At 40.2% G+C, this 27284-nt stretch overlaps 1 protein-coding gene across 41 annotated transcripts in view; it reads left to right on the forward strand.

Annotated features, from left to right (window-relative positions):
• LIMCH1 (LIM and calponin homology domains 1) overlaps window positions 1–27284 on the forward strand; it is a 342574-nt gene that overhangs the window by 205882 nt on the left and 109408 nt on the right. For 17 of the 41 annotated variants that reach the window (XM_078003331.1, XM_078003333.1, XM_078003335.1 and 14 more), the window contains exon 4: window positions 240–260. The exons of the other annotated variants lie outside the window; for them this stretch is intronic. In XM_078003331.1, coding sequence (XP_077859457.1) covers window positions 240–260 — 21 coding nt within the window. The remainder of the gene's footprint in view (window positions 1–239; window positions 261–27284) is intronic. 41 annotated transcript variants of the gene reach the window in all.

Genomic DNA, 27284 nt, shown 5'->3' on the forward strand with positions numbered 1-27284 from the left:
AGGAGGATCCGTGGAACTGTGTTCCCACTCTCTGTTTTACACCTGAGGAAATTATAGAACAGAAGGTTTAAGTGACTTACCCTAGGCTCATCAGCCAGCAGATAATACAACAATACCTAATATTTACTTAGTGCTCATTTTAGGCTCAAAGCTCTCTTTATGTACTTTGTATGTTATTTCAATTACTGCTCATAACAAGTGTAAGAAGTATAGATAATATGATTATTCTTGTTTTACAGATGAGAAAAGGAGCACAGGAGGTGAGTAACTTGCCCACAGTGGTAGACGTGGAATTAGAATTCAGGTAGCTAAATCCAGAGACTTCTCTCACTCATTTGCTCTGGGGGCAGAAGAGAATTCACACTGAGGCTATTTCAGGTTTCCCTGGTTCCCATGAAAGCATTATTGCTTAAGGTTATTATAACGAAAAATAAAAGACACACTTGCCTGCAATTTGGGAACATTTATTTAGCAAATACTTATTGAGTACATAGTATGGTTAAGGGTCTGTACTTGGCTCTGTAGGGGAATACAAAAGTAGGCATGATTATTGCAGCATACGTTGAACCCAATATTTCTATACAGAAAAAAGTAGACATGATCCCCATTTTGTCTTCAATGAAATTAATGTATCCTATTCCAGAAACTTCCCAGGGACTTCCATAGGGTTAGCATGACTGATGTCAGTTCTCACTATAAGCCATTGAGTCTAGGAAATCCAAATTACCTGAAGGACAAATTGTCCCTACGATATGGTTTGACTCTGTATCCCCACCCAAATCTCACCCTGAATTGTAATATCCCCACGTGTGAAGGGCAGTATCAGGTGGAGATAATTGAATCATGAGGCGGTTTTCCCCATGTTGTTGTTGTGATGGTGAGTGAGTTGTCATGAGATCTGATGGTTTTATAAGGGGCTTCCGCCCTCACTCAGCACTCATTCTGTCTCCTGCTGCCCTGTGAGGAGTTGTCTTCTGCCATGATTGTTAAGTTTTCTGAGGCCTCCCCAGCCAGCCCTACAGAACTATGAGTCAATTAAACCTCTTTCCTTTGTATGTTACCCAGTTTTGGGCAGTTCTTTATAGCAACGTGAGAACAGACTGATACACCCTCTTAAAAACAAATAAGAGAATAAACTATGAATAAGCAGTGTCCTCAAATTAGACCTTGGCAGTTGTGAAAGTGACACGACACTGCTGTGTTGCCAGTGCCTAGAAGCTCGTGGGATCTTGGAGTGGTTTTGTTTTCTAGTTGTCACCATTCTGTTATAAGCAAGGATCAGTCATCTAAGCCAAGATTTCTTTGGTTTATGCATAGTGATTTGAGGGCTAACTGTCATGGGTTGGCATCCTGGGAAAGATAGTTAGAAGTTAACGCCCAGAAGGAATTTAGCTATTTCGGTATATATATATATCTATGTGTGTGTGTGTGTGTGTGTGTGTGTGTGTGTGTGTGTGTGTATTTCAAACTGGTGTTTGGTGTCTGTTTTCATTGTTCCAGATAGAGTCTTATGATTTTTTAGAAGTTCGTTTGTCTCATGGTAAAAATAACCCTTAGCTTTTGTATCTTTCTCTAAGAAGAATTCCAAGATGTTTAACAATGGTCCAGCTACTTTTTACCACAAGTATGCTTGGACTGGTGAATGATTAGATCCCCAAATTCCAGGGGATCTGATGGTTGAGAGAAGGAAAAGTGGGCATTTTTGGCTGTCTCAGCCTTGGGACTGGAGTTGTGATGTGTGTGGTTGGAGCTTAGCAATCTGTTGCTGCTCTATCTGTGCCACCCTGAGTCTGAACCAGGGTAGGTATCCCATCTCAATTTGTGCCCCACACTCTGACAGTGTCTAAGATGACAATGATAATAACCACTACAAGTGACTAACATACAGACTGTGTACTAGGCATGACACTAAGCTCTTGGGAATTTCTTATTTAACCTTGACAGTGTATACTATATTCTTATTCCTGTTTCACAGATATGGAAACTTGTCCAAGATCTCAAAATTAGTAAGACAGAGTCAGAGTTCAAACCAAAGTCTGTCTCATTCATCCCTGAACTCTTAACCACAGAAGTAGGCATCCCTATTGGTGAAGACACTAAGGTAGGAGTCAGGCCATATGGGTGGTCATATCACATTGAACCCCTCGACATCATCTGTGAGGACTGGAATCAACTTATTCCAAACTCTTGTTAATGTTGATATTTTGAGCTCCCCCAAGAATCACAAATAGTCTAATGGCGTCTAGCATGATGAATCCTTTCCAGAAGGTCTTCAATTTGCTTTGCCCAGATCCGTCAGAGGAATCACTATCTATGGCAGCTATAGCCTTACAAAATACATTTCTTAGATAATAGGACTTGAAAGTTGAAATTACTCTTGGTCCATGGGCTGCAGAGCTTTGCGTGAGGCTGTGAATGTGGGGAAGAGATAATCTTGGGGGAGACATGACGAAATATCAGAATACTGAAGGGCAGTTGGGTAGAAGAGAGCCTCAGCATGATGTAGGCAGTTTCCTGGAAGTATACTTAGAACCAATGAGGAGAAGACACTGGGAGCAACATGTTGATACAATATAAGAATGAGTTTTCTGTGATAACTGTGTGAGGTGATAGATATGCTAATCATTCTACACAAAATCATTATACAAAAATTGTATGAATTTAAAATGTACAATATGATGTTTTGATATACAAACATCTCATTGTACACTTTATACAATTTTTATTTGTTAATTATACCCCATTAAAGCTGGGAATAAACTTAAAAAAAGAACAGTTCTCTGTCACATACCGAGTTATTCAAAGATGTGCTGAAATGCATCAGAAATTGGCCACTTCCTCGCACCGAAGCCTTTCAAGCTTAGACTGGGCAGCTTCATGATGAGAACTCAATCATTGTCAATCCTATAATTCTTTGATCCCAATCAGCAATGCTCTTACAAGTGCCCATCAGAATACTTGCAAAACCTACCCACTCAAACTCCTCTATTCTTTTTTTTTTTTTTTGAGACGGAGTCCGCTCTGTCGCCCAGGCTGGAGTGCAGTGGCCGGATCTCAGCTCACTGCAAGCTCCGCCTCCCGGGTTCCCGCCATTCTCCTGCCTCAGCCTCCGGAGTAGCTGGGACTACAGGCGCCCGCCACCTCGCCCGGCTAGTTTTTTTTTTGTATTTTTAGTAGAGACGGGGTTTCACGGTGTTAGCCAGGATGGTCTCGATCTCCTGACCTCGTGATCCGCCCGTCTCGGCCTCCCAAAATGCTGGGATTACAGGCTTGAGCCACCGCGCCCGGCCAAACTCCTCTATTCTTAAAGCTGTTCTTCCTTTCACCAAGTTCAGGGAACTAGCAAGGGCTCTGCCCAATGGTGTGTCATAGAACAATACAAGCTGATGGGTCTGCACAAGGAGGCAGATATAGAGGATGCTGAGGTTAAGGGCGGGACCTGCCTGGATTTGAACCCTGTCTCGTCACTTGCTGTGCATGCATGCTGAAGTTACTCTACCTCTCTGTGCCTTGGTTTCCTCATATATTATTCTGTACATGGGATAATATTAAAATGAAGTGTTTTCAAGATTAATGAGATAATACATGTAAAGCCCTCAGAACAATGCCTGGCATGTTTGAGGTATTCAGTAAGTGTTTTCGTTGGCTTTATAAGCATGTCAACAAATTTTTTTTTTTTTTTTTTTTTTTTTTTTTTTTTTTTTTTTTTTTTTTTTGAGATGGAGTGTCGCTCTGTCGCCCAGGCTGAAGTGTAGTGGCACGAACTCGCACACTGCAAGCTCCGCCTCCCGGGTTCACGCCATTCTCCTGCCTCAGCCTTCTGAGTAGCTGGGACTACAGGCGCCCGCCATCACGCCAGACTATTTTTTTTGGTATTTTTTAGTAGAGACGGGGTTCCACTGTGTTAGCCAGGATGGTGTCGATCTCCTGACCTCATAATCCACCCGCCTCAGCCTTCCAAAATGCTGGGATTACAGGCGTGAGCCATCGCGCCCAGCCAACAAAACTTTTTTTTAACTTTTTACTTGCTCTCAGCCAAATAAGTAAAGTATTTATTAAAAAATAATCATGACAAGGTCAACAGTAGCAGCAATAGTAGTAATATGTGACTGAGGCAGAATTAAATTCCAGAGCCCGTACTTTTAATTACCTACTTAGTGTTAGGTACTGAGTTTAGGTGCTATACTTCAATTGTTTCCTTTATTCCCCAGGAAAAACTGGTAGGTAAATGTTACTGCATTTTATAGATGAGGAACCTGGGGCTTAGAGAGATTATGTAGTTTGCCCAGTATTACCAATAAGTGCCCAGAAAGGCGTGATTAGAATCTGGGTCTTTTTATGTTTATCTTTGGAAGTATTGCTACACTTGTGTAGTAGTAACAAATAGCCCTTTTTTAGAAATCTTGTGCTTAAGTGGCATCAGAAAAGATGATAAGTTCATTTCACTTCCAGGTAATATCCTTAAAATTGGCAGCTATAGGCTGGGCGTGGTGGCTCATGCCTGTAATCCCAGCATTTTGGGAGGCCAAGACAGGTGAATCATGAGGTCAGGAGTTTGAGACCAGCCTGGCCAACATAGTGAAACCCCGTCTCTACTAAAAATACAAAAATAGTCAGGCGTGGTGGAACCCACCTGTAATCCCAGCTATTTAGGAGACTGAGGCAGGAGAATCGCTTGAACCTGGGAGCCAAGATTGCAGCATTGCACTTCAGCCTAGGTGACAGAGCAAGACTCTGTCTCAAAAAAAAAAGAAAAGAAAAAAATTAGTAGCTATGACAGTTACTTAAACGGGCAGTAAAATGGCATTTGAGGAATAAATGTCAATAGGATCCAGTATTTACAACCATAATTGATGGTGAAATTACAGACTCATCACTAAGAAAGCTTTCCTATCACTTTACAGTAAGTCATGTAATCTGAAAATAATTTTAAAACAAAAAGTTGTCAAGGTCCAGCTTCAGAGCATCCAACGTGACAGCTTATCTGATACACCAGAGTTACAACACAAGAACTGTTGCATTCTCTTGCAATGGGGTGTCATGGGTTTCATCCACACGCACGCAGAGTATATGTATTCAAAACAGTGGTGATATAATGTTCTACTTAGTTTTGGATCTAGATTTCTCCAAAAACCAATGCTAGAAAAATACTCTAAAATGGATGATTTCTTCTGGCTTTCCTTCAGAACGACTGAATGAGAAAAATATGATGCTGCTAAAATAGGCCAAAATGTTGATGAAATGTCTGTGGATATTGGAGGATATACTCAAATGTAAATTGTCTCCTTTGTCATAAAATAAGGCGAGGCTACAGGTCTAGGTGTTGGCGGTTACTATGAGTAGTAAATAACCATTGAAAGGTTGCTTGAGTTTGAAATTGATTGCAGAGATAAACATTTAAAAGTTTTCTCTCAAATTCTAGACATGTTATTTACCTCTCTATTCAGGTTATGTGGCCCATCTTTGTGCACTGGCAGGCTTATTACATTTTTTCTTCCCTTTTTGTCTCTTTGTGTTTGTGTTTTTAGTTTTTCATTCTCTTGACCTTCTACATATGGTGTAAGGAAAATATGCACAGAATGTAATCAAGAAATGTACCATATAATAAACACAAAAAACAATTTTGTGCTTCTTAACATTGTACTGAATGGAAATTACCAACTGAGGGAAACTGAGAGGAATTGTCTATGTAAATGCCTACACCCAAACCAGCATAGATATTGTTTAATAATTGGTTTTGTTTCTCATGATTAATAATGCTGTGTCACCTGTTACCCCACTTGAGAGATGCAGAAGTTGGAGATCAAAATGCTCGCTTTCTTAAGAGCTCAGTTGAAGACTTTGGTCTGTGGCAAGGATGCCTGCTGCCCTTTTAGCCTGAACTAAGCCAGACTTACCCACTCAGCCCCCAGGAAGAGCCCAGCATGCAGTTCTCCTCTGTAGGGGCAGCTCCCATAAAACTTCTGGTATGGAGTGGAAGAGAAAGTGCACATTTTGCCTGAAGCTGGAGGAGGAGGCTTGGCTACGCATACTCAGTTCCTTCATCTCTCAGATACCCCTTCATCTCTCAGATACTTGCTCATCTGGCATTTGAGCAAGATGGCAGAAAAATGCCCAGGGGTTATGCTAAGGGAGCTTCCTCTACCTGGAAACTCGAAGTAAAAGAATAGGAAGGTCCGTCCTCAACAGTCAATTAGAAGATGAGGCCCAGCTGAAATCTAGGACCTTTTTTAAATCTGGCTGAACACATTAGCTACAGTATCTGTGGTTTCCAAATACTATAGTAAATATATTGTATGTACTCAGATTACTAGAGATGCATTGTTAAAGTAGTCAAGTCGAGGACCACGTTCAATACTGAAGTGGGTTTCAAAGATAATGAAACATAATAAGGACTCCAAAAATGCTACTAAAAGCAGATTCTCAATATTGGCTGTGCATCAAATTCACTTTAGTTCACTGAAAAATAACCTGTTGATTAAAGTTCTGTTCCTCATCATCATTGGGAAAGGATTTATGCTTTAAAGTTCCTATGCTATTTAATCTATTTAGCATTTCTCTGGCCATTGTGATTGAATTTCTCTTTCGTAAGGAAGTAGATAAGACTAAATGACAGCCATTTATAGCATCATTGCTGAGGACACAGCTGAGGGTCTGCCCAGCATGAACCACATGTTTGCAGAATGGTTGGTGGACAGCAGGTCCCAGTGTGGGATATTAGGTATGAGTGTCACCATGTGTCTCAGTAACACAGAATGGTATCCTTGGCAATGTACTCTGTGATCTCAACAAAACATTAGATATGCTGCATCAGCTTGAATGCTGAAAATAGCCTGCCTGGCATGCATAATTCTGTGGCCATTCTATGCTTTAACCAGTAGTCCTACAGGGAAGCTCTGACCTGAGGCATTCTGCTGATAGCACTAACAAAACTTTGCTTTCCAAGGGGTTTGAAAGAAACACTTTCAAAACGTGTGGCCTCACTTCCACTTAATTGCTATAGGGACTCTCCAGTTTCAACAGGAGCTCTTGAATCTGAAGTTTAAGCCTTAGTTTTGTTCTATCAGCCCTCTTTTCTTTCAGTGATATGTTTTGCATTAGCGTTGCAGTGGGGTAGACACTAGCCCGTGCTGATTTTGGTTTGCATGCTTATGCTAAGTCAGAGGTGTTAATTTTGGAGGAAGAATGAATCCTGGTTTGGACCTGTGCACTTGAGGAAAGGAGGAAGTTATAATTTCACACCATCTGTAACAGTGGCCCTGCTCTGAACATTTTGTGGCAAAGAAATGTGTAGTAGGTAGTTCTGGACAGACAAGAGGAATTTAAAAATCAGTAACATTTAGGCAAAGGTTAAAGACAGAAGGATGAATGGCACTGCCCAACAAGAATAGACTGATGAGAGTTATTGACCATGGGGTGTGACTTGGAGAAACTGTCATTTAAGGATTGGGGGAGAAAAAGGGACTCAGGAGGAGGACTGAGAAAAAGGAACAGAGAAATAGTGGAAAGTGGAGCATTCTAGCATCCATTTGAAGGAGAATGAAGAAAGAGGAGGTAATGAACTGTGTCAAATGCAAGTAGAGGTTTAGCACATTGCAAGAACTGAAAAGTGTCCCTTGGATTAGCAAGTAAGGAATGATTGTTGACCTTAAGAGGATTTGTACCAGATGGTTAGAGTTGAAGTCAGATTGTGAGGGGGATCAAACAGGAGGAGAGAAATAAAGACTGTTATTATGATCAACTCTTGTGGGCAGGAGAGCTGAGAAGGAAGAGGAGAGAATATGTGGCTCAGGGAGCCACACAGCCCTTGGAGGACTGTTCATTAGGGTAGAAATGCTTTTTATCTTGTTTATAGGACAAGGAGAAAACTGGTGAGAAAAAGATGAAGACAGAGACAGAGAAGAGAGGGGAAAATAGGTGTGAAGTCTTGGAAGTTAGGAAGGGATGACTTTGGCAAGGAAGGAGAGACTTCTTTTGTCCTCGGAACAGAGGAAAGGAGACGGAACACAGGGGTGCATAAAAAAGGAATGGAGTATTGACAGTGCCATTTCTGGAGGCCTTGACTTTCTCAGGGCAGCAGCAGGCAAGGATGTCTGAGAGTAAGTGGGGAGGTGGGGGGAGGCGCGGGTGTAGCAGAGAGAATATGAAGAGAGAAGCAGGAAGTTGGATTTGTTGTTGAGGGCAATGGGATAAAATTGTGGCTTCCACAAGGACTCAGCTGAATTTGGAAACGATGAATTTATAAGGGAGCCAATATGTTCCATTGGGTGATCAACAGGTTAGAAGTTTGGTATGAGGTCCAAGAACTAGTGCATTTTGAGGGTGAGCAAGAGCCTGATGGATAATGTGTTCGGCCATGGGATATGGTACTGGATTTTCTACAGTATCACTGCAGGTAATGACAAAATTCAAAGTGGGTCTCCAGAGTGGTGTGGTGCCTGGCCTCAAAGGAAGGGGAAGTAGATGGCTTTTATAGGGTTTGATGTCAAGGATGTCGAAAACCAGTGCCACCTCAAAAACCCTTATTCTTATTAGGTATTTACCAGAGCCTGAAATTCCGTGAGGGGTGCCTTATAGCAGCCTTTCGTTTATAGTAAACTAGAAATAGATCTGAGACTGGGGATATTTTAATCTCCAATGATTTCTACCTAAGCACGAATGAAACATGAAAGGAGCAGTTCTAAGAAATAATTTTTGGTTGGTTTGTTGATAGGGGTAGGAGCAAATGGAGAGGGTGAGATGGGCACTGAGTATGAGAAAAAGAAACGTTAGCTGCTGAGCTGAATTCTGCTTTGTCGAACTTTTCTAAACACTGCTCCATCTGGAAATGTAACAAAATTAACAACATCTTCACAGATGCAAGATAATGATCTTGCAAGTGCCCCACTCAAATTATAAGTTGTATAGAGATACACACAGTTTGGGGGTTCAGAAACCACAGAGAAACAAAATTTGATGATTAGCAATACATTGGATTTGGGGGAATTACCATTGGAATTGGTTTTATATTACATTTTAGTGCCCAAGATTGCATATTTTACAATCCTAGTTTTTTTACTTAAGGAAAGAAAATATGAGACATCTTAATACCAAAAGGAAAATTAAGAGTGGAGTTTGAGTGATGTGGAATTTGACAGTGAAGTAAATAAAAAAAGGACCTGTGAGATAAGATTTTCTGGCAGAAAAAAGCAAGGCTCTTAGTAGCAAATTTTAAATAAGTAATGGTCAAGGAAAATAACATGAAACATATTCTCTCATAAGCTCGGAGGAGAAAACACAGAAAGGAATAATGCAAGGTCAGGCTGAAATGAACTGGAATTAGAGTCTGTGAAATCGCACGACCAGAGTATTGTCACATGGTGTTTGTGTTTTGATTTCAGTATCTTGGCAGTTAGATAGGACCTAGTCAGTAATTCTTAGGTGAGTTAAGAACTTTCTAGACATAAGGCTTTGGGAATGAGGAAACTGAAGGGGGAGACAGCGTTCAGAGGAGGCAAGCGCTTCCCAAGGGCTACTGCTATTCAGTGACATCACGGAAGTGCCTGATTTAGAGGTTCTTAGATCCTCAGACCAAGATATGGTTATCTACAGGAATGGGACAATTTCTGTATTGGGGGTTATATAGATAAGGAAAATCTCCAAGTAATGTTAGCCAGTGTAGGACTTTCAGATCTTCTCCAAACCAATGTATGGCAATCAGCCTCTCCTACCAAAAAGATGACTTTGAAATTTACTGTCGTGTCGCCTCTTCCTGTGCACCAGTGGTGATGCCAATAAGCAGTGAATTTTCAGACAACAGAAGGCAAGAGAAAAATAGTCCATGTCTAATTAGCTTGGCTGTCACTGGAAAAGACCAATAGCTGAGAAAGTCAACAGCATCAACAGTCAATTTAAAAAATCTTTTAAAAAAAAGTTGCCATCTTTTTCTGGATTTAACTATGGTATGTAATCACTATGTAAAAATAAAAATTAAAACATATATAAAGGGGCAAATAAAATAATGCATAGCAGTCCACTCAGAGACTGTTAGCATTTGGTTGATGTTCCCTTAGTAATTTCTCTGTATGTTGATATGTATGTAAATGACATGGTTGAGGTCACACTGTGCATCACTTTTCCAGCCTTCATTTTCCCTGGACCTTGATCATGAGGACTTCTCTATGTTATTAAGTACTCTTTGCAAATGCTATTTTGATGGCTGTATACCCTTTTCTCACATGAATGTGCAATAAATTATTTAACTGCAATCCTATTGTTGAGCATTTGGATGATTGCTATTTTTAAGCTATTGTAAGTCAACTTGTGATGAACAATAGTGTACATAAACCTTCTTTTTTTCCCGACCGTTTTTAAGGACAAATTCCCAGGAGTAAAGTTGCTAGATCAAAGAAAACCCACATTTTTAAGGTTTTTGAGACGTGTTGTCAAGTGCTCCTCATAAAGGTTGTAATACACACTTTGCGTGTGTAAAGTATTATAAGGGACCCAAGGGAGATACTGGATTATGAAAGCTAATGGCTATTAGGTCATTAGCTTAAAGAACTATTTTTAAAGTTCTGAGTCCTGGACCTTTGCCATAAGCTCCCATCTATAATACAATTAGGAAGACAAATCTCTCTTATATGCCATCTGTGAGGGAATTTGTGCCAAATTATTCAAACAAAACTCTTTCCTATAATGCAAACTCAGAAGGCAAGAAATATCATGGGTTTTGTTGAACTAGGTTTATTCCAGGCAGATCTTAAGTACAGAATCAGGTGAGATCTGGCAGGGGTCATCAAGTAAAAGTTTCAGAAAGACAAAATGTGTTGAAGGTGTGAAGAGGACCATCCTGATTTTGACTTATATCCTTGAAGATCCCCCTCCCCTCCCCTCCCCTCCCTTGTCCTCTCCTTTTTTGAGACAGAACCTTGCTCTGTCGACCAGGCTGGAGTGCAGGGACACAATCTCAGCTCACTGCAACCTCCGCCTCCCGGGTTCAAGTGATTCTCCTGCCTTAGCCTCCTAAGTAGCTGAGATTACAGGTGGGTGCTACCACACCTGGCTAATTTTTTTGTATTTTCCATGGAGATGAGGTTTTAATATGTTGGCCAGGCTGGTTTTGAACTCTTGACCTCAGGTGATCCACCTGCCTCAGTCTCCCAAAGGACTGGTATTATAGGCATGAGCCACCGCCCCCATCCATTTTCATGTTTTAGGATCCAGACTCATCCCTGGGAGATAAGCATAGGCCACAAACCTATCAGCTTAACCATCATCCCTGTCATTGTTTTAATGTGTTGAATGTAAGCTATTAAGACTTCAAATGTGGCTCGAGTATTCTATTATGCTGTTTACTTTTTGCCTTCTGGGAAAACATTTATGAGACTGTGTAAGGGAGCGAAATAGGTAGGGCACTTGGGAGTAGGTTTAAATCCCATCTCTTCCACTTGCTGGCTGTATGACCTTGGAGAAATCATTTTACCACTCTGAGCTTTGGTTTTAATTTCCTCATCTGTAAATTAGGAACCACTGAATTCATCTTGGAGGGCTGTTGTGAGAATGAAAAGAATAATGTCTGTGAAATACTCAACACAATTTCATTTCTATGGTTTTTAAAATCCTACTGATGCACTCCCAATTATGTGAAATCATACACACACACACACACACACACACACACACACACACACACACACACACACACAATTTATTATGGCATATTGTGAAGTAGCAAACGATCGGAAACAACCTGTAACCTCTAAATATCCATTGGTAGAAGACTAATGTAATTATTCTGACTAGTAGCTGTTGTTACTGTGTTAAGTGTGAAGACACCACATAGCATTTTTTTAAAACATCACTGATTTTTAAAGGCATTGTGATTGAGATTGAGAAAGTGCTGTTTTACCTGTTAGCTCTGTATTATTTCATCAGGTATGGTTTGAATGGGTAAATATCTGCCTCACCCCAAATGCAATCATTCAGTAAATATTTATTATGTGCCAGCATGGTGCTATAGTTTCACAAACCCTTTACAAGTTTGAATTTTTTAAATTGGATTCATTCAGGGATGTATTCTTTTGGAAATAATTTTCAAATGCTGTTTCATCATGCAGGTATGACATTCTTTAAAAAGTGCTCATGGAAATCTCCGTCATATGTTTGAGAACACTCTGTACTTAGTTTGTAACTACTTGGCATACAAATTTATATGATATATATAAAGCTCCTATCAGGAGCGTCTTGTGAGTAGTAGGAAGATGTTTAAGGTTAGAGCCTAAATATATGAGATATTTAAAACACATTTTTTCAAGTGTGGGTTTTATTTTTTATATGTGAAAGAAGCTGTGTCTTTTTTTCCTGGAGCTTAAATACACAAAGCAGGAATGTACCTGGTGGTAGTAGATACTTGCTTCTTGCAATGTTGAGATGGCACAATTCTAGCAGATACTCCCAGCCTGTTGATCTTATAGGAGAATCCCCTACTACTTGGGGTTTCAGGTCCATCAGCTGTAATGGGCACAGTTGGTATTACACCAGCTGCCTCTAAGAAGAATAACCTTTCTGGAACTCTTTGTTCTCTGAGAAGAAAAAAGATAGGCTTCTGTCAGCCATTTGTTGTCATTTATTGACTTCAAATGAAAACTAACTTGCCTAGTTGGACAAAAAGAAGAATGTGTAAGCTGTAAAAAGGGGATGGTACACGCACAGTGACATTAATAAGCAATACATTTACAAAGTGTTTGTTAGTTCACCCTCTGCATAACCTGTTGATTTGTGCATATTTCTTGTGAGGTTTTTATGTTTGTTTCTGAAACTTCTGTTTGTCCAAATACATTTAACTTTAATTATTTCCAGTCTTGTGTTTCTATATGTGTTTATGATCAAGAATGCTTTAAATTTGCTCAATATACCTTTTTTCAGACTTTTTTTAAATTTCAAAAGTAACTTATTGTTGTATCTTATTATAAAGGCAACACTTGCTCATGTCAGAAGAAATGAAAATGATGACAACCTTTTGGGAGGACAATCTGGAAATACCTAAGAAATTTTTAAAAATACAGATATCCTTTGACTAAGCAACTTCTCTTCTAAATATTATAATTTACAGATGCACTCCCATTTATGTGAAATGACATGCATAAAGAGGTTTTCATTGCAGCATCTTTGTGGTAGCATGTGATTAAAAATAACCTAAGTGTCCGTTAACAGAGAAATGGTAAAATTAGTTGTGGTCATTTATGGTTAGGATGACCATTCATCCAGGTTTGGCGGGGATGGTCTTTGTTTATGTCTGTTGTTCTGCAGGAGTTCGGAATAGCATGCTCTTCTCTTTCAAAAGTACCTTGATTTGGCCAGTAAATTTTGTGTTTAGCCTAATTTGAGTGTAGTCTTACTATGGAATACCATATAATAATTTTTTAAATGATGACATTCTTTATCTTTGACTAATTAAAAAAAAGCAAGATGTAACTACATTGGGTTTTAAAATATTAAAATATGGAGGAGGATGTGAAATATGTATAAGGAGATTCATAAACAGAATTGACTCTTGATAATACATTGATATACAGATTTTCTTCAGTATACAGTAGGCCCACTGCATCCAGGTGTTCTGCTTCTGCAACCAAATGCAGATTAAAAAATACAGCATTCCCAGGATGTTAAGCCCTCACGTATGGAGGGCTGACTTTTCCTATATGTGAGTTCCACAGGGCTCACTGTGGGACTTGAGTACACATGGATTTTAATATACTTAGGGGTCCTGGAACCAATTCCCTGCGTGTACCAAGGGATGACTGTACACCAAATACTTCTGGAAATATGTATAAGAAACTGAAAATATTAATTGTTTTGGGGCTTGGAATCTTGGTGGCTGGAGGCCAGAACTAAGAGGGAAACTTTACAGTATACCCGTTTCTGTACTTTTTTAACCATGTGAATAAACTACCTATTAGGAAAGCCCAGAATGTTAGAAAGGGAGGAAAAATTTTATATCTATATAGAAAAACAACTTTAAAATTATACATCCACAGTGCTTATTCCAAATAGTTCAGTTGCAAGTGATTTACTTTTTTTTTTTTTTTTGGAGACAAGGTCTTGCTCTCTCACCCAGGCTGAAGTGCAGTGGCATGATCACAACTCACTGCAGCCTCAACCCTTTAGGCCCAAGTGATCCTCCTATCTCAGCTTCCCGAATAACTGAGACTACAGGTATGTGCCACCACACCCGGCTAATTTTTAAATGTTTTGTAGAGATGGGGTCTCCCTATGTTGCTCAGGCTGTCTTGAACTCCTGGGCTCAAGCCATCCTCTAGCCTCAGCTTCCCAAAGCACTGAGATTACAAGTGTGAGCTACCACGCCTGGCCACAAGTGATTTTTTTATACATATCTTTTTGAATATTGGCACCATTTGGACTTCAGGATTAAACTTCTTCAAATTATTTTATTGCCTAACGTAAGCATATACCAACATAAGTATATACCATAATTATTTCCAACATAAGTATATACCATAATTCTATTTAAGCAATATCTTGTTGTTGAACATTTATGTTGTTCCAATTTTTCATTTTAAACAATGTTGCAATGGGCATTCTTTCATAAAAATCTATGTGAATGTCCATTTGTATTTCTTTAGGATAGATTCCTCAAAAGAGAGTATCTGAATCCAACAAATGCAAAATCCTAAGGCTTTTGGCCCTACAATGCTTACTGAATTATTTTCATGTATATGGTTTTAAAATATGACTGGGTAATTTATAAGGAGGTTTAATTGACTCACACTTCTGCATGCTGAGGAGGCCTCAGGAAACTTACAATCATGGCAGAAGGTGAAGGAAGCAAGGCACGTCTTACATGGTAGCAGGAGAGAGAGAATGGGGAAGTACCAGACACTTATCAAACAACCAGATCTCGTGATAACTCACTCATTATCATGAGAAGAGCATAGAGGAGACTGACCCTATGAGCCAATGACCTCTCACCTGGCCCCTCCCTTGACAAGTGAGGATTACAATTCAAATTACAATTCCAGATGAGATTTGGGTGGGGACATAGTCAAGCCATATCAATTTCTAAATCACTCTTCTAAAATATAGTATAGAACGAATTTACACCCTTGATAGCTGAATCTGAGACTGTCAACTTCTTTATACCTTCCCAACACTGGATCTTATCATTCTTATTCATCTTGGTCAATTTGATGGGTAAAACTGTTTCTCTGCTGTTGTTTTAACTTGCATTAAATTTTTTGGGGGAGTAGGCCAAGTTTCCCCCCACATATTTATTGACCATTAGTATTTCTTCTTTCCCCCCTCCCTTTCCCTCCTCTCCCCTCCCCTCCTCTCCTTTGACAGGGTCTCACTTGGTTGCCCAGGTTAGAGTGCAATGGAGTCATAGCTCACTGTAGCCTTGAACTCCTGGGCTCAAGTGACCCAGTAGCTAGGATTACAGGCACGCAAAACCACACCTGGCTAGTTTTTAATTTTTTTAAAATAGAGACAGGGTCTCACTATATTTTCCAGGCTGGTCTCAAACTCCTGGACTCAAGGGATCCTCCTGCCTTGGCCTCCCAAAGTTCTGGGATTACAAATGTGAGCCACTGCACCCAGCTCTATTTATATTTCTTATGAATAAAACTAACAGAAGAAAAATGTGTGATTTTTTTTTTTTTAGCGGGACCAAAGCGTTAAAAGAAGGTTCTGAGAATGGAGTAGCACATATCTTGGCTTTCTTCTTTTTGCCAGTCAAGGTGCTCAGGATAAGAGCTATTATAGAAATGTCAAGTCTAAAATGATTATGTAAGTCTACAGGCCAGCTGCTAGGTTATACCTGACTTTGTACCTCTGAATGTCAGGGCTGTTTACCACCTCCTGTCCTGTAAGAATCTTGCCCAGTCACTGAAATTGATCGGGCATAATGTCACCACTTCTGATCCTTACACAGTGGCATTTACTGAGGCAGGAAACGTCTTAAAAGTTAATTGCAATTTTCTCAATTATTTTAACTCACAATAGCGTGTTGCACCCTTAAACATGAGATGGGGAAATCATTTGTTTTAGGATGGTTTTACCTTAATCTGCTTTTCAAATGGCACTGAGTCAGATGTCTCTTGACATAGTTGCACAGTCCATCTGGTGTACAGACGGTCATTGTTAATGTAACAGTGATCTGTGTCATGTATATGTGTCTAAACATCAAACAAATCAAACTCTTTTGATGTCCTTCTCAATCAGTCTTTAGTTTCAAAAATATTCTTTACACTGCTGAGTGTAACAGCAAAATTGCTTTAAGTCCTTTCTCTCCTCCCCCACTGTACACTCAAACAGTGTTTTAAGGAATTTGAAACACTTAACTGCTTCAAAAGACGCATGATAGGGGATGATTGCCTCTCTCTAGTATCCTTTTGGCACGTGTAACATACATGCAGTGGTGTGTTCATTTCTCAGTACTTCATGGTCTGTGGTGCCTGACAAGACCCAGTCTCCATTTGAAGGCTTTTCTGTTGCTTACCAGGGCTGCAGAGGAGCTGCTTTTTAAGGGCAGTATTTCAGTAGTGAACTGGGACTTTGGGGAGGCACAGCCTTCGGGGAGGGCACCACCAAGCTCTTTTAATTTTCACTAGTAACGTGGTAAGGCAGGCAGGCACAATTTACATTTGACACATAAGGTAACTGAGTTCCAGGCCTATGCATGGAGGAGACAGGATTTTAAAATTCCAAATCTCATGTGTTTTCTCACCACATCATGTGAGGTGTCCTATAGAACAATCCTTAAGTGAATGTGTTTCATATCAATTTTCAAAGATCATAGTCAGCATATAAAAATAGACAGTTAAATGTCCATGTTCCATTTACTGTCACTCCTTCCCCTGAATCATGTACTTGGCCACAAAGAAATCCTTCAAAAGCTCAAAGAAAATGGAGATATTTAACAGGTCACGCTATCTGATCATGATGCAATGGGTATAGAAATAATAACAAGAAGGCAATTTAAAAATTTTTACTCACTTGCAAATTATGAAACACATTCACTGATAACCCTGGAATCAAAAAGAAAACCAAAAAAATTGACATCACTTTCATTTTCATTGGAAGTGAAAGTTATCAGAGAAGAAAGAAAAAAGAATATTTTATTGTCAAAACTTCTAAGCACAGTAAAAGCTATACTCAGAGGAAATATTTTATTCCTCTGAGAATAAAAAGAAAAAATAGGACAAGTCATTACTCAGCTTAAGAAAGAGAAACAAAATAATCCTAAAAAACTGGGAAGAAGGAATTAATAAAGATAAAAGCTGAAAGTAAAGGGATAGAATAATGGATAAATAAATCCAAAAGCTGGTTCTTTGGAAAGACCAGTAAAATAGATAAATCCGTTGAAAGCCCAATTAAGGGAAAATAAGATAGCAAAAGAGTACAAAGTAAAGGCAAAGAAAATAAATGGCAAACCAATAAATAGAAGATAAATTAAAATCATTTGGAGACTTGTATAAACAAACTCATGGTAAGAGGTTTGAAAACCAGCAAAAAAGGGTGATTTTTCAGCAAAATATAAATGATCAAAATTGATCCCAGAAGTAGAAACCTTGACTATATCAATTACTGTAGAAGATGCTGGAAAGGTAGTCAAAGAGTTAACATTCAAAAGGATTCCAGAGCCAGATGGTTACAGAGCTAACCTTTAAAGACAGGAAAACTGCGTCTGTCTGTCTATCTATCTATCTATCTATCTATCTATCTATCTATCTATCTGTCTATCTGTCAATCATGTATCTGTGTTCTAGCTTTATTGAGGGATAGTTGTCAGACAAAATTTGTATATATTTAAGGTATGCAACATCATGATTTGAGATATGTGTACACTGTGAAATGACTACCACAATCGAGCTAATTAACACATCCATTACTGCAAGTGCAGTGAGAACACTTAAGATCTACTCTCCTAGCAAATTTCAAGTATACAATACAGTGTTATTAACTATAGTCACCATCCTGCACATCATATCATCAGAATGTATACATCTTATTACTGATTATACCCTTTTGACCAACATCTCCCTATTTCCCACAGCCTCTGGCCACCCCAATTCTACTCTCTGCTTCTGTGAGTTCAGTGACTTTAAATTCCACAAGTGATGGCCAGGCATGGTGGCTCACACCTGTAATCCCAGCACTTTGGGAGGCCAAGGCGGGCAGATCACGAGGTCAAGAGATCAAGACCATCCTGGCCAACATGGTGAAACCCTGTCTCTACTAAAAAGTACAAAAATTAGCTGGTTGTGGTGGCATGCGCCTGTAGTCCCAGCTACTCAGGAGGCTGAGGCAGGAAAATTATTTGAACCCAGGAGGCAGAGATTGCAGTGAGCTGAGATCACACCACTGCACTCCAGCCTGGGCAACAGAGCAAGACTCCGTCTCAAAAAAAAAAAAAAAAAAAAAAATCCGCAAGTGAGATCATACAGAATTTATCTTTGAGTCTGGCTTATTTCACTTGGCATAATGTCCTCCAAAGTTCATCCATGTTCTCACAAATAACAGGATTTCCTTCTTTTTTATGGCTAATATTCCATTGTAAATATGTATGTCAAATTTTCTTTCTCCATTCATCCATTGAAGGACATGTAGGTTGTTTCCATATTTTGGCTATTGCTAATAATACTGCAATGAATATGTTATTTAAACTCTTCCAAGTGAATTTAAAAAACACTTGCTTAAAATGTGTAGTGTGCTGGCCATAGTGCTAGTCCTAAAATAGTTGGTACATGCATGAGTGTGAATTCCTGCATGATAACTCATGGAATAATGGAAAACTAAGTCACAGGCTTTAACCATAACCTAGAACTGCATGTGTATGTTGTTCCTACCACCATGGTTCAGGTGGTGCCAAGGAATAGTGATCCATAGGCACATACAGAAAAGTGGATGGAAGATGGTACTGAAGCAGGTCTTTGGAATATCCTCCTGAGAAACTAGGTGGCAACTCACTTTTATTAGCCCATCTAAACATTATTTATAACCTATTGACATGCTTGGTTTGGGCATCATATTCAGGCTAGTGAGGTTTATGTCTTTATATGCTATATGCCTAAATTTATAGACCAGGAGGCAATGCAGTGTAGTGATAAGGGGTAGGGGCTCTGGAGTCAGACGGCCTGGATTTGATTCAACCATTTATGTTGGTTCAACCATTTATGTGTGTGCCCTTGAGCACATTACATTATGTCTCTGTAGTTCACTTTCTCATCTGGAAAATGGGAATAATAATAGTACCTACCTCATAGGGTTGACATGAAGCTTTAGTATGTAAATATACATAAATTGCTTAGAACAGTGTCTGACACATGTAATGCACTCAATAAGTCAGTAATGATGATGATCCTGATGTTGATATTTACAATTATCATTATCATCATCTTCAGCAGTATTTTTATAAGTTAGAGGGAAAGGCTATGTATGGCTTTTGAATCAGACTGGCATACCTGTTAGCTTTGTCATGGGTGTGTTGTGTGCTCTTGGGACATTACTGAAATTTATTTTATTGTGGTAAAATGTGCATAACAAAATTTACCATTTTAATCATTTTAAGTAGACAGTTCAATGCTGTTAATACATTTGCATTGCTGTGCAAGCATCACCACCATCCATCCCTTGTAACTTTTCATCATCTCAAACTGAAACTCTGTTCCTATCAAACAATAACTGTATGGAACTTATTTTAAACATCTTTGTCTACGTCTGTGAGGTAGGCATACTTAGGGCTAGGTTGTGAGAACTAAATGTGGAAGAAATTGCAAAGCCCCACACATCTTATACGGCCTTAGTACTTCTTGTCCTTAGGAAACCCTACCTATATCTTCCCAAACCTGAGTGCTTAGGAAAGGGTCCTCTGCAGTCACATTGGTGGCTCTCAACATTCTTTATGTTCACCCTTCTCCTCTCTTCCCCCTCCATGGTGACCTTTTTCTCAGATATCTTGTTTTGTGAACAGGAACAGCATATGCAATGTGTTAACTCATTTTAGTTGCCAAGAATGTGCTAGGTGCTATTTGGGAGAGATAACTTCCTCCATTAGATTTACTGTATAAATTAGGTCAAACACTAAGTTGGAAAGAGGAAGTCAGTATCCATGGAAAATTTGTTATTTTGAATATACTTTTTTTTTTCAACATTCCTTGAAGATGAAATGTGGTTTCCACTTGTGCATGATTACAACATTGAGAATCTAGAGTTATATGAAGACAGGCTTTTCTCCACACCTTTTTTGAATTACATGGACAAAAATTGGAATAGTAAAGGCAGCCCCAACTTAGGTTAAACACCTGATAAACTTGAAAACATAAAAGGAGTGGTGGTGATATTTCCACCCGATTTCTCTCTCTGTTTTTTTTTTTTGTTTTTTTTTTTTGCTTTGAATTCATACCCTATGTATCTCTTCTCCCTTTTCATACACATTTTAATATCAGCAGAATATTTCAGGTGGACTTTTCTCCAGCTGAACTTTCCAAATACCGAAATTACTTCAGGTTTTATTTTATTTTTTATTTTGTGGTGTTTCCTTTCTGGCTGACTTTTTAGCCTTCTCAGTAGGAATGTTGTGACCTGTAAATATGATAGGGGTAATGGTGTTTAGATCTCATCACATGGCTCTTTGCTCTCACACTCATTTGACCTCTATATGCCTGTTTCTTTTCCTAATGTCATCCACATGTCTGACCTGGACTATGAAATACTTTGTTCCTGGGGTCACCCCTAACTAGTAAATCATTGTCTTAACCTGCAGCTCTATAGAGACAAGTGTGGAATATATCCTTTGTTGCAAATATTGAAGTATGCAGAGATTAATCAGACCTTGATGTTTGACTCCTATTTGTCTCACGTGTCTTGGGGGTTGGCATTGCCAGTGTAGGAATGGATTGAAAGTTGACAGTTTTAGATGATGAGCCACAGCCAAAGTGTGATGACTATTTGACTCCTATTTGAATATGATGTGAAAATATGAACTGTGTTTCAGTAGTTCATCTGGCTCAGCATTTCTTAAACTGTGCTTTATGAGCTATTAAAAGGTGTATGATGGAAAAAGGGATTCTGAAGTCCAATAAGTTTAGGAAAAGCTGAGTTAAAACTAAGAGTCTCTTAGTAAGAATTTCTCAGAACTGTTAGTCTAAACATTATGAACTCCAAGTGGGGAATATTTTATGCAGCATTTTCCAAACTTTATTTGATCCAGAATCTCCTGGGACATATCCTCTAGGACTCTGTGATGTGTTTATTGCTGGTTGTTTGTTTTTTTGTTTGTTTGCATTTTTTATACCTAACAAAATTTACCATTTTAACCATTTTTAGGTGTACAGCTTAGTAAGTTATATTCACAGTGTTATGCAATCGTCACCTGTATCCATTTGTCTTTGTTCAGGCTGCTATAACAAAATAGATTATAATGGCTTATAAACAACAGGACTTTATTTCTCACAGTTCTGGAGGCTGGGAAGTCCAAGGTAAAGGCACTGGCAGATTTGGCATCTGGTGAGGACCTGTTTCCTGGTTCATAGATGACCATGTTCTTTCTATGTCCTTCCATGGTGGAAAGGGCAAGGATGCTCTCTGGGGTCTCTTTTAAAAGATCAGTAATCCCATTTGTGAGGGCTCACCCTCATGACTTAATCACTTCCTAACACTCCACTTCCAAATCCCATCACATTGATGGGCACAAACATTCGGTCTATAGCACTATTTTGAGAACTTTTTCATCATCACAAACTAAAACTTTTTACTCATTAAACAACAACTACCCATTATCCCCTACCCTTACCTGAGACCCTGGTAACCTCTATTTTACCTTCTGTCTGTATGAATTTGACTACTCTAAGTACCTCATGTATAAGTGGAATCCTGCAGTATCTGTCCTTTTGTGTCTGGCTTATTTCACTTGGCATAATATCTTCCAGATTTATTTACACTGTAGCATATGTCAGAATGTCATCCCTTTATAAGGCTAAATACTATTCCATTGTATGTATAGACCACATTTTGTTTATCTGTTCATCTGCTGATGAACATTTGGGTTGTTTCCACATTTTGGCCGTTATAAACTTTAGTGTGCGAGTGTCTATTTGAGTCTCCGCTTTCAGTTATTTTGGGCATATACCTAAAAGTGGGATTGCTGGATTATATTGTAATCCCATGTTTAACTTTTTGAGGAAACATCAAACTGTTTTCCATAGCAGTTACACCATTTTACATTCTCAGCAGCAATGCACAGTGGTTCTAGTTTCTCTATATTCTCATCAACACTTGATATTTTCTGTCTTTTTAAAAATAGCCATTCTAATGAGTGTGAAGCGATATCTCATTGTGTTTGATTTGCCTTTTGTTATTGTTGTTAACTTCCAACCCAACTCAGACTGATACGTGATTCTACTACCATTGATTACACAGTTCAGCACAATATATGACTCATGTGGGTTGGAGACAATCCAAAATGGTATACTCCTTGTTCAATGAAATGAGTTCATTGATCACACAGTTGGATGTGAGTAGAACACCAAATTGTTATAAAAGTTTTTAAATGCTTTGCTTAGCTTCTCTTCTCTTTTCTCTTCTCCTTTCCCTTCCTTTCCCTCCCCTCCCCTCCACTCCCCTTCCTTTCCCTCCACTACCCTCCCCTCCCCTCATCTCCCCTCCCCTCCTCTCTCCTCCCCTCCTCTCCCCTCCCCTCTCCTTCCCTTTTTGACACAGGGTCTCACTGTGTCGCCTAGGCTAGAGTGCAGTGGCATGATCTCAGCTCACTACATCCTCAACCTCCTGGGCTCCATCAATCCTCCCACCTCAGTCTCCCAAGTAGCTGGGACTATAGGCGCATGTCACCATGCCTGGCTAATTTTTGTATTTTTTTGTAGAGATGAGATAGCATCATGTTGCCCGCGCTGCTCTCAAACCCCTGGGCTCAAGTGATCCACCTGCTTTGGCCTCCCAAAGTGCTAGGATTATAGGCATGAGCACTGTGCCTGGCCTAAATGCTTACTTTCAATTCTGCAGTTATTTCATCATGGACCAGTACCAAACCCATAGCAATCCACAGACCACAGTTTATCACTGCTCTCAAGTCATATTTTACATGTCAAATATATGGGAACTGTTTAATGGCATATGATAGATAGTTAAAGCAGTTTTATTCTAAAATAAGTGAAGATATTTTTCATTCAATTCCCAAAATGCAACTAGTGAATTATGTTGGAAAACAATCTGGCCATATAATATGCTAATGCATATGTTGGGTTTTAAGGTTAGTTTAAGTAGCCTGGGGAATAGTTCAGTAATTTTTTGGAGGGATAGATTCCTTGGAATCCAGACAGTTTTCCTGATAGGCTGCACTGTGGTATTGCCCCTCAAGTGAGCTTGAATGTCAAGTCCTTGAGAGGCGATACAGCTGCTGTTTGGATGGTCATGAGTCTGGAATCCAGATAGAGATAAAATCAGGGTGCAAGAGCCAACAGAGTCTTTGGGGTTGGGCACTCTATTTCTCTAACTGTCCTATGAGGAAAAAATAACTAATATATGCTATGCTGGCAAGGAATTGTGCTTCCAAAGCTCTTCCAAGCAGAGTTAATTAAGTAATGTATGCTCACTTCATTTTGTAGTTGGTCCTCTTTGACATCAGGACTGTTAACTTCAGCAAATGGAAGCAGCATTACAGCTTAGTGCATAGTTCCAAAAGAATATCTTTAAAGCAAAACCAAATTTGATCACTTTGTATGCTAAAAATGATAGTAGTAATTCACATTCTACTCTAAAACTCTGAAAGAAAAATCCACATCTGATCCACTTTTGTGAGTGCAACCAGTATTGATAGTTTTGTCTGCCCTAGGGAGTCTCATTTTCCTTCTTTTGGAAACTATTCCTTCTCTATTCCTCCCTGACCAAGGATTCACAGTCTTTTCTATCCTCTTTCATTAGCTACTGTTGGAGGGAACTTGACCCTAGACAGGTCAATATGGGTCTTTTCCTGGGATATTTTTCAAACTGCAAGTGAGAAGAGAGTCAGTCCTCTGGGGGGGCGCCAGCCTTCATGTATAACACTTGGGAACTAGAGGTTCATGTGGAAGAAACTCATGAACAGCAAGAGCCAATAAGCCAACATTTAGAGTGGGCAGACAAGAGATGAAGTAAGTCCAGGTCCCCAGTACCTGAGGCCTTGGTTTCCAGCTGTTTCAGTGAGTCAGCTGCATCCCCACCCTGCGCCCTGCTGGGTCATACTGGACTCTGTAATCCAATATATGCCTATTTACGTCTGGATTTCTCTCACTTGCAAATAAGAGTCTCTTATCATGACCCCTTCCTGCTCAAAACACTTAATATACTACCTTTCAAACAGCAAGTATGCCGTTGATAGCTTTGAATAAGCTTTAAAAGTTAAAGTTAACATAGCCTAAGTGCTGACTCATCATCATTCTAACCCAGACTCACACTTTGCTCCCATTGTTGAAAAAACAGTAACAGATTATTTCAAAATACCGTAAAATATCCAACTTTATATTCTTTTTAAAACATCATTTTTAGATATAGAATATGGGATGGGTGAAGTGGATTTAACTCTTGAGGGCTAATGACATCTGTGAGCGAGAAGAAGGTGAAGGCATGGCAGAGAGGTGGAAGGAAGTAGAGGAGGCTTGTTCACACCTCTTCCAAGATTGGAAGAGGGGGCTGACCAAGAATGCCTGGAAGGATTAACAAGTGGATCCAGGAGCCTACTGATGTGGGAGCTCATAAATTTGTGGCAGTTCCAGGCCCAATCATGGCAGCATTATGTCCAGTAGCACTGCGAGTCAAGCATTAGAGACTTAGGGTGATAAATAATATTCCTCTCTTCCTCTTCCAGCTGAGACATAAACATGGGAATCAGACAAAGATCACAGTATCATCTTGACTTCTCATGGAACAAATTGGAGAACATGAGTTTAGCACTTCAACAAAGTGGGTTTGCCAATCCTCAGTCCTGAATTAAATGAATGTATCCACCCATTTCTGGCACAGCTGGGCAACCACAGGCCTCCCCAGAGAGAGGCCCCTTACCACATGGCAGAGACCAAGAGCTTGTCTCAGGAAATGCAAATGGCTGAGCAGGAATGTCCCATTTCTTCTCCCAAACCAACTTAGGAAAGGAGGAGGGAGGGGCCGGGAGTGTTATCCCTGCTGATGTCCCTCCATATAGACACACAGCTGATCCTTCTTCCAGTGGAGGCAAGAGATGGCTGGTTTCGATGCCAAGGCTCACTGTCCCAGGCTAACTGTTCCATCTGTGTTATTTCCTCCTCCTAGTCCTTGTTCTCTTATAGAATGACAAAGAGGTGGGGATGCTGAAGCTCCAGGCAGTGGCCTAGACTGGATCACGAAGGAAATAAGGCAACAAGGGGAGAGAGAAATGGACTGAGAAAAGAGCAAAGTCTGGAAATGAAAGAGCAGGTGTTATAGGAGAGAAAGAATGAGAATCCTAGAAGAAGAGGGACTAAGGTCAAAGAGGAGGAGCATTTACTTCTTATGCCCCAGTTATTATTGTTCTAGGTGATATCTAGGTTAAAAGAGAGCGAGAGAGCACTGCAAAGGCCCTGGCAGGAGCTCACCTGGCATGTCTGAGGACCCGTGAGCAGGTGCCTGGTTGAAGCCGCATCGGGGGTGTGGTAGGTAGGGGAGCCTCGGAGATGTGATCAGAAATGTTGTGGGTAACAGGTTCTATAGGACTTATAAGGACATAGGCTTTTAGAAGAGAAACCTGGGACAGAGAAGGGTTAGGCTATTCAGCCAGGAAGGGGCAGAGCTGGGATCCTCAATGTGGTGGTGTGACATTTGACTCCAGACACACAGTGCTTCCTGAAACAGTGCTCTGGGCTGGCTTCCCTGGCACTGTCTTCCCTGGTTCTCCTCCTCCTTGTGTTTGCTCCTCTTCATGCATGATGAACTCATCCTCCTCTAACTGTCCTTTACATGTGGATGATGTCTCTGGGTTAGCCTTGCTCGTTCCATGTCTGACCTCTCCCAGGAAATATCCTGCTTTCCCTTGGCTTCTCCTGTGTTCCTGGGTTGGTGATTCCCATACCTACATATTCTGCAGGGGCCTTGCTTCTCTACTCCAAACCCAAATATAAGTCCCTGATGAGCTGTGGCTCTCTAAATATAGAGTGCTCCCAATTTATTTCCCTTCCTCACAATCTCCTCTTGCTCCTGTTCCTTAGGATGATCTCAATGGCTAAAAACCATGGCATTACCTGAAACCCCATCTTTCCTCTTGTCCTCTATCCCCACATCCACTCAATGGCCAATCCAAAGAGAGGTGTTCATATCTGCCCCCTCTGGTTTAGCTCTCCCTGAAATCTTTTTAAATTAGTTAATTAATTAATTAATTGTTTTGTTTTGTTTTTGAGACAGGGTCTCGCTCTATTGCCCAGGCTGGAGTGTAGTGGCCCAATCACGGCTCACTTCAACTTCTGCCTCCCAGGTTCAAGCCATCCTGCCACCTCAGCCTCTTGAGTAGTTGGGACTACAGGTGTGCACCACCAGTCCCATCTGATTTTTTAAATTTTTGTAGAGATAAGGTTTCGCCACATTGCCCAGGCTGGTCTCGAACTTCTGGGCTCAAGTGATCTGCCTGCCTCCTAAAGTGCTGAAATTGCAGGCACAAACTACCAGGCCACGCCGGGCCTGGGATCTTAAATGGACCCTCTCCTCCACTCACTGGCTCTCTCCCACTGCACCTGACATCTTTTCCCAAAACAAAGCTAGGATCCCAGGACTCCTGTTCTCATGAACTGGTCTGGCTTCCCCACTGCCCAAAGAACAGCCCAGATCTTTAGCAGGACACTCACAGCCCTCCTCTGTCTCACCTTTCATAGTTCTCTTCCCCTCCCACCTCCCCTTTTCTCTTCTGTGATCCACTGCGCTTCTGCTCATTTCCCATCCATAAAATGTTTTCTTCTGCTTCAAGCAGCCACCCAGCTGCCACCTTCTGGGTCAAACCTCCCCAGAATTCCCCCAGGCAGAATGAGTTGCTCTTTTCTCTCAGTGGAAGAGCTGGTATCCTCATTAAGTGCTCCTGGCAAATAAAAATGCATTGAAAGTCTGGCAAGTGCTGATTGTTGTTGGACATCAGCCAGTCACTGGAGTGTGACTGTTACCCATACAGGCTGAGGCAGCAACTGTGAACACACGGCAGGTACAGGAAATCCCCAAATTCTATTAATTACGGGGTAAGTTCCTAGAGATATTTTGGTGAGGTATTCCTTAAGTTCTGAGTTTCTTAATTGCATTTC

The sequence above is a fragment of the Macaca mulatta genome, chromosome 5, assembly GCF_049350105.2.
Source record: "Macaca mulatta isolate MMU2019108-1 chromosome 5, T2T-MMU8v2.0, whole genome shotgun sequence".
Taxonomy (NCBI): Eukaryota; Metazoa; Chordata; class Mammalia; order Primates; family Cercopithecidae; genus Macaca; species Macaca mulatta.